This window comes from Nilaparvata lugens, chromosome 1 (assembly GCF_014356525.2).
Source record: "Nilaparvata lugens isolate BPH chromosome 1, ASM1435652v1, whole genome shotgun sequence".
Taxonomy (NCBI): Eukaryota; Metazoa; Arthropoda; class Insecta; order Hemiptera; family Delphacidae; genus Nilaparvata; species Nilaparvata lugens.
Genome location: NC_052504.1, coordinates 4,291,711 through 4,310,576, shown reverse-complemented (window position 1 = coordinate 4,310,576; position 18,866 = coordinate 4,291,711). Strand labels below are relative to the sequence as shown.

The 18,866-nt window shown below is 35.2% G+C and overlaps 1 protein-coding gene across 1 annotated transcript in view; it reads right to left on the bottom strand.

Moving 5' to 3' along the window:
• Positions 1 to 2,542: 2,542 nt before the first annotated feature.
• The window catches only part of LOC111050248 (EF-hand calcium-binding domain-containing protein 1-like), a 40,350-nt gene continuing 24,026 nt past the window's right edge, over positions 2,543 to 18,866 (bottom strand). Inside the window, exons 3-6 of the mRNA XM_022336543.2 lie at positions 9,240 to 9,369; positions 7,328 to 7,429; positions 6,168 to 6,319; positions 2,543 to 2,856 (exon numbers count right to left, since the gene is read on the bottom strand). Coding sequence (XP_022192235.2) covers positions 2,637 to 2,856; positions 6,168 to 6,319; positions 7,328 to 7,429; positions 9,240 to 9,369 — 604 coding nt within the window. The 3' untranslated portion in view covers positions 2,543 to 2,636. The remainder of the gene's footprint in view (positions 2,857 to 6,167; positions 6,320 to 7,327; positions 7,430 to 9,239; positions 9,370 to 18,866) is intronic.

The following is an 18,866-nucleotide window of genomic DNA, read 5'->3' as shown; positions in this document are numbered from 1 at the left end:
TAGTATATACTAACTGGTTCTGGTTCTAGTATACAGATATACTAACTGGTTATGGTTCTAGTATATACTAACTGGTTCTGGTTCTAGTATACAGATATACTAACTGGTTCTGGTTCTAGTATACAGATATACTAACTGGTTCTGGTTCTAGTATACAGATATACTAACTGGTTCTGGTTCTAGTATACAGATATACTAACTGGTTCTGGTTCTAGTATACAGATATACTAACTGGTTCTGGTTCTAGTATACAGATATACTAACTGGTTCTAGATCTAGAATACAGATATACTGACCGGTTTTGAATGTGCGGTATTTTTAAATGAGTGTGGCAAGACTATTGGTTTCATCAAAAAGCAAAACTGTTTCCTAGGGCTGGTGTTACACTATCACTACAGTGAAATTCACATTTCAGAGTAAGTGGAAATGAGAGAAAGACATTAAAAAAGACACATAACAACCGTTTAGTGAGATTCATAACATTAAGTAAGCACCTGATTGACATTGGTTTGCTATCCTTGTCTGTCATTCAGCAAAGAGGATAGCGCTATCTCTTTCTCGCTTTGCTCTGTTGCCAGATCGTCTTTCAACAATGAAGAATTGATAATTAATCAATAAAATATTTCATCTTAATCATGAAAATTCATTATGAAACAGTTATAGTTACCACGTTATGAAATAGTTACTATTGAAAAATATAATTTCTTGCTTAATGAAATATAATTGATTATTTTAGATGAGAATGAACAGTTAATTCAACGTCAATAAACCTGTATCAACTACCGTCTATAGAAAGCATTGACAAAAAAGAGGATCAGCATTTTCTGTCATGAAGATTTAGCAAACCATCATTGTACATCAGATACTAACTTTATAACGTAAATCTTACCTTGGGATGGTTGAAGTTCAAATTGCTGACTAGGTGAATCTTAAGGTGCGTACAGACTTTTGCTCTGCTCCGCAACCGAACGTCACTCCAGCAGAGCGATTGATGATCGACCGGGGAGCAACGGTGGTTCGACCGGGGAACGCGAGAAGATCTAACATCTTCCGTAACGTTCATGATGGGTGCGTGGGCGGCGCGACTGTGGTTCGATGGAGGAACGAGGGCGGTACGAGGGCGGTACGAGGGAGGAGCGGTACGAGGGTTGGAAGAGTGTATATGTGTATGCAGCTATAATAGACTCTTCCCATTTTGGAGGACCAGTCTCAATTTTATAGTTTAAGAGTCGCTACATCAGGCAAAAATGTAACTTCTAACCACTCATAATTCTGTATCTTTCTATAATAGAGTAATTGAACTTCAAGTTACAATTATTGTGATTTGATCTGTTTTTGCCTATAGTGAGGACCACTAAAAAAGCTTTTCACTGGTGATATTTTCAAAGTTTTTCGATTTGAATTCTATCAGATTATTAAAATAAAAAGTTTTTCAGGAAAAATTTTTTCTGCCCATTACGTTTTGAGATATGAGCACTCAAAGTTTAAATTAGATCATATCAAATTCGAGATAATTTTTGTCTGAGATCATTCATTCTTGAAATACCGGTAGAGTTATTTCATTTTGAAAAAATGACTGAAAATAACTTGAGTTTGAGTTTTTTTTTCAAATTGAATGCCTTTAGCTACTCAAAATTCGACATTGGGAAGAATTTTTATTTCTATTCAACCAATAAAAAAAAAAAAAATTTTGAGTAATGTATACTCAAAATGTCATATGTATTTCTCACTTATTGAACAGATACTGTTAAATTTAAACTGTGGGCGCTTTAAATGTAATGGAAAGCAAACATTTTTTCCTCAGAACCTTTTTTATTTTTATAAATTGATAGTATATAGATCGAGAAACTTTGTACATCTTTTCCCCCCACCTTCTCCTCCTTCTTCTTCTTCTTCTTCACCAGTTTCTCCTCCTACTCTACCTCTCACCACGTCTTCACCTCCTCCTCCATCTTCTCCTCCTACTCCTCCTCCACCACTTCCTCCTCCTGCTCCTCCTCCTCCTTCTTCTTCTTCTCCTTCTTCTCATCTTCCTTCTCCACCACCACCACCTCATCCTACTCCATCTGTTCTCGTCATCCTCCTTCATCTTCTCCTCCTCTAAAACCACCTCCTCATTCTTCTCCTCCTCCTCTTCAGTTGCAAGGAAAGTGTCGGCAAACATATACGCACAGGTTTTACCTTGTAGGCTACTCCTTAAACATAGATGGACATAAAAAAAATATACTGCAGTTTTGGGATCATTTTATATATTTAATAGTATTTTTCTTGTATTATTTTTATATGTTATAATATTAGATTATTATAATTGTGTATGTTTTTGAGAAATAAATTTGAATTTGAATTTGAATGTACATGGGCAAATACTGTCAAAAGGCCTCCAACAACAGCGGTTCGTCTCTTCTAGTCCTCCTCCTCCTCTTCCTCCTCCCCTCCTCATACTCCTTCTCCTCATCCTTCCTCTCCACCTCCTCATTCTCATAGTCCTCTTCCTCCTCATACTCCTCCTGCTCATCCTTCTTCTCCACTTCCTCATTCTTTTTCTCCTCTTTCTCCTCCTACTCCTCCTCCTACTCCTCCTCCACCTCCTCCAACTCCTCCTCCTATAACTATACTCCTCCTCCTCCTCCTCTTCCTCAGAGCAGAGTAGCAAGGAAAGTGTTGGCAGCCGTGTGCGTGGGCAAACACTGTCCAAATGCCTCCAAGAGGAGTGGTTCTTGTGCGATGGCCGCGCGGAAGTCCTGCTGCGACAGACGACCGTCGCGGTCTGCGTCCATTTTGCGCACCGCCAACTCCACCAGGTCCTTCACGCCTTCGTCCGGGTCGTCGTCCTGCGGATGTTTCACCAGGCTGTTCCTAAAGTTAATAAATTCAAGGTTGAGGTTGAGATTAACAGAGGTTTTTGTTATGGACATTCAATTCAAATTTTTTTATCAATTCAAAAATTTCTTATTGGTTCTTCAAAACGAAAAGTATACAAAAAGACAAAACGTTCAGCAAAAGTATAGGGTGGGCCGTCCACTGGAATGGAACCGATTTCGTCCGAACTAGCATCGGCCGAAAACTACCGAACTAGTCCGAACGATCCCCCAACAAAGATAGCTATAGATGCTCGTCCATTACAACAGGTTCATACATCCGTGCACGGCCCAATCAAGTTTTCGATCCAAATTGAATGGGATTTTCCGGCTCTATCCGTCCGAAGTCGAGCTGAGACAACATCATCCTAACCTCAAAATTGTTTCACAGTCTTGTCTGTTTTGTTTTTTGAACTTGTTCTGTTTTATGAATATTTTTTTATTATATTTGTGAGTAAACACACACAGAAGAATGACTTTTCCGACTAGCTACTTCACTTTCTGGCAACCAGTCAACTACTGAACTAGACTGACCAAAACGGTTACAATGGACGACCATATTCGGCCGAATTAACGGCCGTCAGATTCGTCCGATCCAACGGTCGAACGAATCGGTTGAATACGGTTCCAGTGGATGGTTACCCTAAGAAGAAGAACCCAATCACATTATTATCCAATAAAAAATTAAGGCTGTGATAACATTGAATACGTATACTTTATGTGCAAGTAGTGCACGTCAAATCATGCATAAGCCGAAAAACGAAATTTGAAAATTGCTATTGAATGTAGCTGCTCTCACTGAACGCAACCAGCAAGTGCAATTGTTCAGTGTAAGAGTACCTATCTCTGATTTTGTTTCTGATCTGCATGCTTGCTGGTCATGCATAACCAAGCTTGTACTTGCACATATGCGCATTCAATGTGATCACACCCTTAAGGTAGGCGCACACAGATCGTCATCGGACGGACGGCACGCATCAGACGGATTGGACGATTAGATTTGATGCATTGTTTTCAATTGGAGTGCGCATACCTATCCGCATAGTATAGGCATGCGCACTTCAATTGAAAACAACGTATCAAATTTAATCGTCCGATCCGTCCGATGCGTGCCGTCCGACGGATGACGATCTGTGTGCGCCTAGCTTAAAGGTGCATTTTCGTTTGTACGTACGGTAGTCGACGACATTGTTGACATTCATATTGTTCAAATTTCAAGTGTGCTAAAACAGCTGATGAAATAACTTTTTATTATTTGTGTTTATCATTAAAAAATAAAAGCATTTATGATGATATTAAAATATTGCCATTTGAAAGTATAAAAAAGTATAAACTCAAGATCCCCCATTGAACATAATCTTTTAGGTTATTTATACAAATTGAAATCTTCCCAAATTTAGATCATCACCCTGTCGTGGTCGACGACGGCATTTACGCACAAACGAAAACCCAGCTTAACGCTCACAGATTTTCTCACAAGTTTCGTTTGCAACTGTTTCCCATTTCCACTATAGTTTTCGAGATATACACGTTCTTAAAGTTTTGACGTCAAGAAAATTCATTTTTTTATCTTTCTGAACCTATTATCTTTTTCATTCATTTGGCCTTATATTCCCAATTTATTTTCCGCGCATAAGCCTATATCCCATGCGAGGAAACACTTTCTATTGACTATATGATGATTTGTAAAGTGTTTTCATTTTAGAAAAATGGAGAATTAAATTTAATATAACTTTCCAGTGAACGCTGGAAATGGTTTACATTAAATTGATAGCAATGCTAAGCCACAGTTGAGGGTGTGCAAAAAGCTAAAATAAACTTTATACTGGTGATATTAAATATCAACGTTTTTCGATCTGGATACTATCAAGTTATCAATAAATTTAGATTTTCTGATAATTACTTTTTGAGTTATGAGCACCCAAAGTTCAAACTTTTCAATTCAAACTCGATAAGAGATACATTCTTCATAATATCTTCATTTCGGTATCCTATCCTATACTATTAAACTAGCAATTTCTGTTTATATGTTTATATGTTCAGATGTTTAGATGTTTATATGTTTGTATGCATTTCACCGGATCTCGAAAACGGCTCTAACGATCTTCACGAAATTTGGAACATAGTAGGTTTATGATATAAAAATTCTATTGCACTAGGTCTCATCTTCGGGAAAACTCGCTGAACGACATTAAAAGGATAATTCATCCTTGGCTGAAACATCTGAGACTTTCGTCGTCTGTGGATAGTAAAAAGTGAGCGAGTGATTCTGTGGAAAATCAAAATATCGCATCCCCGAAATTCATAAGGTGAAGTATAGCCAGCTGTAAAATATAAACATGATCATTTTAGAGAATTATGTTCTGCTTATCAATAAATAAAAATAACGAGCGAAGCTCGGTGCCCCGATATTTGAAGATGAAATAAAGAATGTTTTCCGAAAAAAAATTTTTAGAAGGTTATTCCATTTTCAAAGAAATACATTATCTGAAAAAATGGTTCATTTCATTAACAATACTATGAAGAATGTTTCTCAAAGATATCATGAATTCATCTCTTACCGAATGTGCCAACTATTCAAACTTTTAGTGCTCATAACTCAAAAGGTAATAGGCCTAACAGAGAAATCGAAATTCATTGATAACTTGAAAGAATCCAAATCGAAAAACTTTGTAAAGTATCACCAGTAAAAAGTTATTTTCATCCTTTCGCACAGCTTAACATAGGCTTGTATGTGATACCATAGAGAAAAGATAGCATGAGAAGATAAAGCGAGATGGTAAAGCAAGTTCATGTTCCAAGTTTCTCTGTTAACTCAAGCCGATAGTCCACCTAGTCCTTTTTCGGGAAGCTATGTGACGCTGGCAGTCTCACATAGAGTGCCGTTCTTACACTCTCCCCCGGCCAAAACAGTAATAATAGACTGCAGTCGACAATAATCGGCTTGAGTTGACAAAAATTCGGCTTAAAATTTGAAACATAAACGACATGGCATATCGTATTGTGCCATCTTTTCTCCATTATCAACATAAATGATACACTATCACCATAAAATGATACAGTATCACCACATATGATACAGTATCACCACACACGATACAGTATCACCACACACAATACAGTATACCCACACATGATACAGTATCACCAACCATGAAACAGTATCACCACACACGATACAGTATCACCACACATGATACAGTATCACCACACATGATACAGTATCACCACACATGATACAGTATCACCACACATGATACAGTATCACCACAAAATGATACAGTATCTTTATCCAAGACTATAACGTACCTGAGTAGCAGAAACATTTCCTCACGACTGATGAAGCCGTCGTTGTTCAAATCGTAGACATGAAACGCAAACAGGGCTCGCTCCTCGAGGGTGCCTCGCAAGAACACTGACAGTCCCAGCAGCCAGTCCTCCAATCGCAGCCAACCGGCCGCCTAGAAAAGTAACGGTTGTTTTTTTTCAAAAATATGGCTCACTACTTCTCGAGCAGACCTTGTACAGGATTTAGTTTTCAGCACGAAAATTGATATAAATGGTAAGGAAATTATTACCCACCCTCTCTCTCTCACTCTTTCTCTCTCTCTCTCTCTAAGAGGTTTTCCTTTGGGATTTATCTAGTGGAATTTGAAATATTGATTCTAATTGTATAAATAAATAAAGTTTATATATGAAGGTGCGTACAGATATACGCGCCGCGAACATGAGCAATTCACTTTTAATCAGCTGATGCCAAGCTTTTTATATCTGTATCTTACCGTTTCTGTAAAAATACAGATATAGTCAGCTGATTAAAAGTGAATTACTAATGTTCGCGGCGCGTATATCTGTATGCACCTTTATGAACGTTTTCGAAAAAATATAGCTTACTACTTTTTGAACAGCCCTTGTATAGAATTATATTTCTACCACAAATCTGAAATAATTTATCTTCATCTTTATTATTGATTGATACAATAACCCACACAGCACGGTTATGTATCTGATAGGTATCAGATACATATCCTTGAAACCTACAATACATATCAGAAACATACGGATGCATAGCTTTCAATTCTTCCGTTGTTGCAGAATTGATGGCCAAGATTCGAGAAGCGATTTCAAATACCAGATGTAATGTTACGTCAAACCATGGACAATGTGATGGAGAGAACTACAGGAATGTTTGCGTAAAAAAGGAATACACCTGCAAGATGACATCTTCAAAAAATATATGTTACGGTATTATCTATTCTAAAATGGCATTATTTCTACTATTGAATGATATGAGAAACTTTAAGATTTGTTTTTCTTGGAATTATTTAACTTTAAAAATTTCCCGTTTCTCTGAAACACCCTGTACTATTGTTGGTCTCGCCTATCCTGGCTGGCCCCCATAGATGATTTTAACAATTACGGTACCTACTTTATCTTCTTTACTTTATGACCGTAATTAATTCAAGTACCTGGCGATCAAAAGCGCTGAAAATTCTCTCCATGAGCACTTCCTCTGTCACCACATCGAATGTATTGTGCAGCAACTCCCTGAACATAACTCGGCTCAGGCCCTGCAAAAACGCAACAAATTCAAACTGAAAACTTGAATATCATCAACCAAAATTGATGTAAAACACACCATTAAAACAACATAGTGGATAAAATATTAGCTATAACATAATAAAGGAAAGAATAGACATAGTACGGGGTAGGAAATACACGAATGACGAAGATGGAAAGAATATTTGAATTCTGTGTGATTGATGGAATTCTGTGTGATTCATCGTATATTTCCTGGACCATCTATTGACAATCAACTACTATGAACGCATTAAATCAATCTTTGAAACACTGATTTAACCTATCTTTTTTTAATTCAACACTTTACTAATAGATATTACTAGCAATTGATTGAAAAGAATAATTAATGCTGCATGACTGCATGACTGTATGATTGCAATAGGCTGTTTAATTTCTATCAACAAATCCAGAATACATAAACCTGAATAATTCTAGATTCCTTGATATCTACTGCAGTAAGATTGTAGCCTACATTATATTTTAATAATGAATAGCTTATTATGATGGTTTCTTGATCATGAATGCAATAATTAATGCTGCACATAAGAAGTCCGTCTTGAGATGTGAATGAAAATATTGATTGTCAGATAAATTTAATGATTCACCAAATAGAATCAAGTGTGATATGAGATACATTGACTTTTTGGCGGTACGAAGTTCGCCGGGCAAGCTAGTAACAAATAATTGACTATGCATGTCCAATTATGTTGTTCAAAACATCAGAATAGTTTGCTAATACATCGCAGTTCGGAATGGATCAAGAAACCATCATCATAAATGATTTATTATTAAAATATAATGTAGGATACAATCATACTGCAGTTGATATCAAGGAATCTAGAATTATTCAGATTTATGTATTCTAGATTTGTTGATAGAAATTGAACAGCCTATAGCTCCAGTGAGCTAGATTCTCATTCAACTGTTAGCATTCCTTATAATAACGATTCCCATTTAACCACTACTGACAATTTGTAGTGAATCATTCTGACGATGTTTAGATGTTTTTCACTGTGATATATGTGTGCTTTCACACTACAGAGTATCTGATAAGTCACTCCCTATTTTATACAGCTATAATTTCTTTATCTATGAACCAATTTTGTTAGAACTACTTTTGCTAGATGGAGCACTCCTTGAGGTTGTGTTTAACACCAATTTTCATTTGTTTCAGTTTAAAAATGCCCCCTCTCTTTACTGTGGAAGAACGAGCCAAAATAGCAGCTCATTATGAGGTCTGGGATCTGTAGTGCGAGTACAACGGTGGTGGAGGGATCCATGCAAAACTGGATGAAAAAACACTGAGATCTTTCTTAAGAATCGTTGCAACAGAGTAATGTGAAAGACCACTTTCACGAGATCCTTGATGCAGTGATTTCTTAGGGCTCTTCATGGACATTTCACGAACTCTGTCAACATTCTCTGACGTTGATGGTCTTCCTGATCGTCTTGCATCTGCGACACTCCCTGTTGTTAGACGTTTGGAATGGGTATTTTCAACAGTTTTTGCATCCAGTGTTGCATGGATACCTCGTTCAGCCCTCCACCTCCTTTGTACTCGCACCACAGATCTCCAGACCTCACACGAGCTGCTATTTTGGCTCGTTCTTTCACAGTCAAGAGAGGGAGCATTCTTAAACTGAACCAAATAAAAATTGGTGTTAAACACAACCTCCAGGAGTGATCTATCTAACAAAAGTAGTTCTAACAAAATTGGTTAGTAGATGAAGAAATTATAGCTGTATAGAAATAGGAAGTGACTTATCAGACACTCTATAGATTATTGTGTTGATGTCTCACCTCATTGGCAGCCTGTGAAGAAGCAATGCCGGATGACTTGTTGTTTTGACCGTTGTTGCTCTGTAGACGTCTACTGCTAGCCGAAGTCACCAGTTTCTTGTAAACTCTGCAGAGGGCGTCGATTTCTTGCCTAAAATAAAAAAGTTGAATGATTGGTCTACAATTCAATTTATTGACCGAAGCGAAGCTGAAGTCTATAGTTTCGACTCGATCGGCTTTTGTCTGTTTGTTTGTACCACAGTAACAGTCACAGTTATTGTCCGATTTGGATAAAATTTGGTATACAAGTTCTTTGAAACAAGGCGCAGAAACGTATGTGTAACAATTTTTGATAAGACCTCCGTTTTTGTAATTTTAAAAACCGCAGACCAACCTCTATCCAGAAAGTTACTATTTCTTATCTAGCGCCGTTATCTTGCAAGATACAGCAATTTTTGCTCTTTTCAAAATGAAAGATCATTGTATTTACAACACGTTAAGGGAAAATCTTGCCCATAATGAGAATAAGTAAAAAATTGGCTCTCATTTTTTAGAATAGAAATAGTGCCGCTATAAAATGTGCTGTAATCGATCAATCAATCAAATTTCATTTATTCAGTGAGTTAAAAAACGTATGGTATTTAAAAAAATTATTCAGCATGAAAAAAGACAAACTTCGCAACATTGAATCGTCACAATCAATAATAAATTACAGAACATTATAGTGCAAGGAGGAGACGTCAAAAACAACACTGCCTCTAGGAGCACCTCGTGGAAGGAATCGATCAGTTTCAGTTGATTTAACGGAAATGTTTATTTTCTATTAATCCAATGATATTCAATTTTCTTCTCTCAACACATCCATCCACACTTTAGGATATTGTTTGTGGTGAGATATAGTGATATTCATCTATAATATAATGAAGGAAAGAGTTGGCTTATACACGTACGAGATAGGAAATTTACGAATACGTGTCATCACGTCTGAGTCTGACCAACTCAACTGATTAACTTGAAATTTAACATACAGATTCTTATAATTTAACGGGATGGTTATAGGTCTATTTTCAATACTTCAAGATCCCAGTACGTCAAGTTTTCAATCAGATCAGCCGGATCACGGGCTACCTCCTAGTCCGTAATAAACCAGTAGAATATTGTCTTGAAATATCACGAATTTATTAAAAAGTTATAAACATGTGGGTTGGGGGAGCTTTGAGTCGATCATCGTACTCAAGAATGTGTTGAAAACCAGAATTCACCCACAGCAACCATGCTTGGCGTAGGAGGCGACTAAAATGGACATCAAGGCAACTCCAGAATTTACCTTGCCTTCAAACCCACGGGATCTGCCCTATCAGGGCAGTTTCGAAGGGGCAAAAAGAAAAACCCAAGAGACCAAAGATGGGCGAAACTTCAGGCACAAATGTGGGTCAAGAGGCTGAGTCAAGGGTGGCCGGGCGCCGGGCGCCCTAGAGGCAGTTTGGCGTCCCCTCTTTCAGCGGAAGGACCTACCAAAATGCCAGGAGTGGAACTCACGTAGGTCACGAGTTTGCGGGTGAAGAGGCCAAAACTCACTACTGCTCAAGGAAGAGCGGCCATTTAGGCAAAACTTCTTGAGAGAGGTGAGGCTTTTGGCCCTGCGAAGTTTCGGAGGGGTAAAAAGAAAAACCCAAGAGACCAAAGATGGGCGAAACTTCAGGCACAAATGTGGATCAAGAGGCCGAGTCAAGGGTGGCCGGGCGCCCTAGAGACAACTTGGCCACCCCTTCCTCAGCGGAAGGACCTACAAAGAAGGCCAGGTGTGGAACTCACGTAGGTCACAAAGACTAATCAGTCTGAAGAGACTGCCAAGCACTGGATTGCGACAAGGATTGCAACCAGGTGATGAATGTGATGTCAGTATAGGGAAAAACTCCATTCTGGTTCTTGTAAAGAACCACAGAGAAGGATCAGAGGGAACATTCTTACCGACTATTGTTTCGCCTAATGTGTAGTATCACTTATACCGGTAGAAAGCGCTTGTATACGCAAATGACGATTTCTGTCTGAGCTTGATTAGTATTGTTGTAGGGGGACGTAGTGGGGAGTCATTGGCATCCTACACTTCCCTCTCCAACAAACCAGTTCACACCACTCTCTCCCCCCAACAAAACAACTGCTGACAGGATTTATGGCTTGAGGCATGCATGCATGTCATTGTTTTGCTAATAATACATAGACTAGACATTCATTTTTCTTATTCTAATCACTTGCTACTCTCAACTCTCCAGATCGCATGAATGCTGTGTCTCCAGTGACAAAGAGGATTAATTTTTATTTCTAATCAACAAGAACTAGAAAACAATAAGTGAATGAGTAGCCAGATAAACTGTTGTCCATATAAAAATATAATATAATCCAAACTTTATTACATTATGTACTTCAATTCAATAATTGAAAAAATTTAAATCAATCTATTTTAATCCATAATATTGCGATTTTGAACTTAAAAATTGAGAAAGAGCATGGAATAATTTTAATCATGACATGTTCTTGAGGTGCTGTGTAATGCAGCATTATATTTCTCTATTATTGTTCTAAAATGATTTTAATAAATGATGTCAAAACTGCTCATTAACAATAATATTGTTTCAGTTACTTTTTTTCATTGAATAGCCAAAGATTGTTAACCTTAAAATATATTATTTCAGTTGCTTTTTGTTTTCATTGAATAGCCAATGGTTGTCAACCTTTTTCATGGACTGTACCCATAGTGGAAAGTTCTAATTTTGCATATGAACTAAATGCTGTTAGGCTAGCCGTCTAGCGGGAGATTGGGGAAGAGGGAGTAATTTGAAAATTCAATGAATTTCTCTCATTATAAACTTATAAGAGTTATAATCTTCTTAGCATTCAGTAAAATAACATCCAGTTTCATTGTATATTATAAGGAGGAAATTGATTGATACTCTTAAAAAGATTTACCTACCCCTGTTATTATGTATGTGTATTTTTGTCGTAAATGTATTTCCTTTGCTTGATATAATACAAAATTATAAGTAGAGCAATAAAGAGCAAAACTAAAATTGTAAATCGATTTTGAAATAATCTTCATGACCTTTTAGAAGAAACTTTGTGGCTGAATCTGCTAATCAATTCCGACCGTGTTGATAAACTTCAAATGCAAAAAATGCTGTTGATTTTATCATTTTTATTCATAGTTCACTTGGACGCACGGTACAATTCAATCACTTGAAAATATCAAGAGATTGAAGATATTCTCCTCATATTCACGATCTCGGTAGTTCTAAGATGGAAAACAGTAGTTGAAGATAAATATTTAAGGTAACTGAGCTCCTATAGGATAAAATTTAGAACCAATCATGAGTTTCTATGATGTATGATCCTCGTTTAAGAGACTCTTGATTAACAGTGGAATTGCGGTTTAACAGTGGAAGCTTTTCCATCACGGGCCAAGCGTAGTGATAGAGTATGTGCATATTTTTTGTAAATATTGTTGTTTACTGATGTTTTTCACTTAGTTTTATCTTTATATTTTCATATTTCAAATAAGTGATTTAATATTCATCGTGATATAGGTATTACAGTATGTTTTTTCACCTTACAAATCGTACCAGATAGAATAGAACATTCATGATTGTGTGCGGCTGTGTGGGCATTATGCTCATGCATGTTGATGTTACAGATTTTTGTGTTGAAAAATTAGAGTTGGGTAGCTTAGGGGGTTAGGTTTTTGTTTGGAATTGCAATATGCTGGAATGGGTTGGAGACCAGATTGAGGTATATTTATTGAATGAGCGAAGCAAATTCGAGTTTCAAGTCAATCAGCGTTCGTCCATTTGTAAGATTTTTTATCTTTCCATGTTTCCAATCGTGCTTCTAAGCTCAAAAGTGTAGAGAACTTATATTTCTCAGCGTTCTCCACCGATCCTATTGCATATATCATCATACTCTAAATCCAATTTGTATGTGTGTTTGTGTGTGAATAGGCAGACGTGTGTGAGTATAAATTTAATGTTAGTGAGTGTAGCGAGTTCTACTGTTCTCCGAACTAATAGTTATGAAACATTTCATAACCATATAAAGTAGAATACCCGTTTCCTGATTTTATGATACAATGGTAATTAAAAGATTTACTGTTATCTTCAAGGATTATAAATAGTTTTCCAAACGAAAATTGTATAATAAAGTGATTGACCATATGTCACCCCAATTTAATTAATTGATTATAAATAATTTAGTAAATTAGGTGTGAATTAATTAATTAATAATTTAATTAATTGAGCACCTCCGCTCTGTAATTGGCGCTTGTGCGAGTGTGCAGGACAAGTTTTGTAGGATAACTGCAGTGAACCATAATAACACGATTACAAACGCATCCACTCCTAGTAGGCCTAGACAATAAAATTTTTAGCACCTGGAATTAGGGATATTTTATTTTTTCAATTATATCACCTTCTGCTTCTCATACTGAGTCTAAAAGAATAGTTTTATCCACCTAATACGAAATTTAAGTTTTATATTGTTTATCGTATTGTATGTTGACATTCCAATCCGCTCTCAACTGCAACGGACAAATAATGAGCTGTCTTTGTTTAAAATGAATGAATTGCCTTTCGTGACAGCTATTCTTTGTAAACTACCTTTGAACAGTTGCTCTAGTGAGCCAGGGTGTCAATTTGTAGATTGTAGATTCCAACCAGTTTGACACACGCACATCTGCCAACGCCCTTCTTGCAGAAAGGTGTTGCTGAAGCCTACGTGAACAATAGTATTTCAAACATTGTTATTCGAGGAGCTATTCGCAAGTAATTGTCAATAAGGCCTGTCTATTATAAACTGTAGGATATTGAACAAACTAATAATACGAACCTCTCTATAACAAACCTCCACCTAACGAAATCCTCTACACAACGAATTTTTACCTGGTCCCATGACATTTTTGAGTTTTTGCTGCTTATTTACATCTACTTAACGAATTTCGGACCTCTCAGCAACAAAGTTTTCTCTTGACTTCCACATACAAAGTGCAGTGTGTATAGGAAGCAGACGGTCATTTTCAAGGAATTCTTTAGTTTCAGCAGAAAGGTCAATAGACTTTCAGACTGTCAATAATGGCAATTCAGGTAGGAAGAAGATAGGGTGGTAGACAGTCAATAGAGGGTGAAACCTTTGACTATAGAAAGAATAGACATATTATCCAATGCATTAGTTTGATGACGGCAGTTCGCGTAACTCAAGACGGAGTTCTGGTACGTGCCGCTAGAGCTGCGCTACTTGTCTTTCTCGCGCTCTCTCGCACATATCTCTTTCTCTCTTCCACTCCCTCCGTTTTCGCGCTCTCTCGCACATATCTCTTTCTCTCTTCCACTCCCTCCATTCTCGCGCTCTCTCACACATATCTCTTTCTCTCTTCCACTCCCTCCTATCACCTCTGCCATAACGCTCATGCTATCACAAACACAATCTCAAAGCACACTCGTTTCACACATCACCACTGATTCGCCACATCACCGGCCAAGTCAAGAATATAGGCCTACTCCTGCCAATTCCATCTTTTTGAATCATGTTATTGATTTATAGGAGATTATAAAATAATTTACATATGCGTTATTGCACTCTCATACCTTTGAAAGAACAATTTATTCTATAAGCACTATGTTGAAGCTATGTTCATTTATTCTCTCTGTGATAAATGAGAGATAATAATAAGCTATGAATGTTTTGACAACCTTTGTTTTGGAAAGCTGAAGCTTGACTACTGTCAGTTCTAACACTTGAATAAACATATTCCGGCTTACCCACGAATCTACATATATATAATAAGTCCTATAGGGAACTATCAACTATCTTACACACAGACATTAATTTATATATATATATATATATATATATATTATATATATATATATTATATATATATATATATATATATATATATATATATATTGATATTTCCCTATAGGACTCAAAAACTACTTGACAGAACAGCATGAAACTTTGGGAATAATATGTTGTGTGTATATTGGGATAAATTCAGATGAATTTCAAGATTCACCAAATAGTCAAGTGTGACATGTGATACATTGACTTTTTGGCGGTACTAAGTTCGCCGGGCAAGCTAGTTAAAGATAATACTAATGAATTATGAATTATGTTTGAATAAGTTGCAAGTTGCATAAAACACAATAAAGTTACATTATTTCATTCGGGATTTCAGTAAAAGCTCGCATTTTTTGTGTAATTTTTATCATTTAATTTATTAATTTATGTTTCAATCAACAGTTTTCTCAAAGAATAAAATTAAATTATGCACAAAATTTCACTGTTACCTGTATCGGGTACTCAGATTCTATTATAGTACCATACATTAAAAATCAATCAACTTAACTCACAAATTACAGCAATAATGAGCAAAGTAAATTTCCAGTAAATATCGTCTATTTTTTAGGGCTACTGTTGAATATAAATAAGATGGAAACTTAGTAGTTACCCTTTTTAAAATTATCTAGTCACATGTTTTGGCTATATGATGCTATTATCAGATAAAAAGAATCAGATAATACAAGAATAAATTGAGAATCATTTTAATAGTGAATCAATAAAAGAATTCAATATCTATATTGAAGCATAGATAAAACCTATTATTGAAAGAAAAATTCTTTTTTGAAAAGTTCTAAAGAAGACATGTAACTTGGAATCTATTTAAAACAAATTGAAAAATGGGAATGCCATTAGCACAAAAGCAGACAAGGGAAGTAGGCCTACTACAGTTATCATAAAACAAATAGATTATAATGATAAAGTGAAAAAATTCATTATAGATAACAATTTGAAAACATTTGACTTAAATTGAGAGATTTGACATTTGAAAATTCAACAGAAGATCCAACTCATGAATGTAGTAAAAATATTAATAATATCGTATCATGAAAATGATAAATCCTTTATCTCCAATGTTTAATATACCAATCAAAAATACATTTATAAGGTTGGAATACCAATAAGGCCAGTAGTAAAGTATTGTAATGCTCCTGCATATAAAGCTTGCAAATATATGAATAAATTACTACTTCAAAAGATAATAACGGAAGAAACCCATAGCATAAAAACACATATAATTTGGTTCAAAAAATTAAAGGTATAAAAATTCCAACTAATTTCCAGCTATTTTCCTATCATTTGATGTAACCAACATGTATACTAGCATTGCAACAAGTGAAACAATTAGAATTCTTAAACTAAATTTTATAGATAATAACATGAATTGGAAAAATCTAAAATAATGAATAATGATAATAATATACAAGGATAGCAATGCAATTGCTAATCAAACACTCCCATTACAATGTGGACCTCATTTTAGCCAATCTGGGGCGACACGTCACAAGTTTTGTCCACACTGTCTTGATACAGTAGTCACTATAAACCACCATCCCGGCACTAAAAAATAAACATTGTAAATTCCTTTCTTTACCATAATTTGAAAATAGGCAATTTTGAAATTACTGTAATTACTATTATTACTTTCCTTGCCCTATTACCATAGGTAAGGAAAGTATTGCTTTCCGAAAAAAATTAAGGTACCCGAATTTCTAGATTTCTATACGTTTCAAGGCCCCCTGAGTCCAAAAAAGTGGTTTTTGGGTATTGGTCTGTATGTGTGTGTGTGAAAAATTTCAGGAGCTCCGCCACATCAATGCAAAGTGTTATTGTGGAATGTTGAATATTATTGTTTAACTTTGGGCTCATAATATATTCTATTGGTATTCATTATAAATTAAGCTTAGTAAAATATTTTGTTCATTTATAGTGGTTTTGTATAGACTAATTATTGAACTAGCATGAGTTTTAACTTTTGACTTACTGAAGGACAAAGTCGTTGTCCGTCTGTTTGTATGTTCTACAATAACTTTAGAAAGAATTGATCAATCTTCTCAAATTATGAACTCGTATTCTCCGAACCCTTTTACAGGTCAAGTTCGTTGGACAACAAATTGACTCACTCTTTCGTCCTTTTTCAGGATATAAAAATAACATTGAAAGTGCATTAGAAAAAAATTGTTATGATCTATCATTTGGTCAGCTGAAGAATTCTTTGCATACAATTACTACAGTTTTTCCATTCATTCATTCGTAACATCATCTGAGGTTATTTGGGAGCAAAGTTAGTAGACTGTCTACTAAAGTTGATTTGGGAGCTATCACACACGCTGACATATGATTTTAGCTGGTTCTTTATACTTTACAACTTTTGTATCAACAAAATGATATGGGTTGATATAATTATCAATTTGCGGTTTTGGCTATTTATTTTCTCTTGGAACTATGTATCGAAATCATGTATCAAACGTTAAAAAAAATGATTTTGGATCCATATGAGTGTCAAAGATGTTGAAGCGACAGAGTAATATTTTTAGAGTAATTTTTCATTTCAAATAACATTCTCAATGGAAACTGCTGTCAAATTATTATTGTAAGAGAAATATTTAGCAGCTTTATTAATTTTCATAAACTCTGAATAATCATAAGTTGAGGGTTTTAAAGATTACAATGCAAAACAGTTTTGAGCGAGTTCTCTGAACCACGGGGGTCACAAGTTCATACAGATAGAAAAAAGATAAATTCTTTTAACCGTATATTATCATAATATGCTAGAATAGTATCAGTAGTTATTAGTAATTTTTCATATAGTGATAGCTAATAGTAGGTTATAGTAATTGCAAAAATAATAGACTATTTATTATTTGATATAGCCTATTACTAAATAAGTTTCATAGAATGTGTAAATTATTTATTATGCAGATTTTTATATAATTTGCATTCGTCAATTCCATTGAATTAATTGAATTTTAATTCTGGGATATATTATATCACACACTGTCAACAAATTTATTACTTTATATTTCTTTACTTTGAAATATATTATTGAAAGGAAATAAATTATGGAGGTTTCTGTTTTCTTCGTGATCTATTCATTATTTGAGTTTATGAATTTTGTACTCAGAAATAAATATGGCTGTCTAGCAAGTAGTCAAATAGAAAAAAGCATGAAATATTTTTTTCTGTATACCCAGTTTCCAGTAAGTTACAATTAATCCAGAAGATATAAAGAATAATTTTATTTGACTTTAATTTTTATAAATGGACTAATCATATGAATAGATGGTATGGCGATTTAATAATAAATTATTTGATTTGAAGTTTCACTTTGAATTGAAAAAAAAGTATAACAATAATTGATGGAGCCTCAATTTAATCATTGATAAAAATTATTCTGGAAGGATCTCATTATCAGATTATTTGTCAATGTGTAATAGAATCGACTCATTCATTTATTTATTTATGCATTCATAGAAATAAAATAATTCCAAACTTATTATGAATTGCCTATATTGGAAAAGGAACAACAGCTTTTATGTTGATATCAGCAGCATGAGATAATACTGAGAGGGAAATTATGGAGTACTGTAGTATCACACAGAAAATATATTTTCCTTTCTCCTCTCTGAGAAGTTACTGTACTAGTGTGTGCTTCATAAAATTGAAAAGACAGCAGAGCAGAGCAAGCCGATCATCTACTAGTAATATTGGATAATTGCCAATCGTGACTTGTTTTTATTTTGTTGAATGTGGATGTAGAAT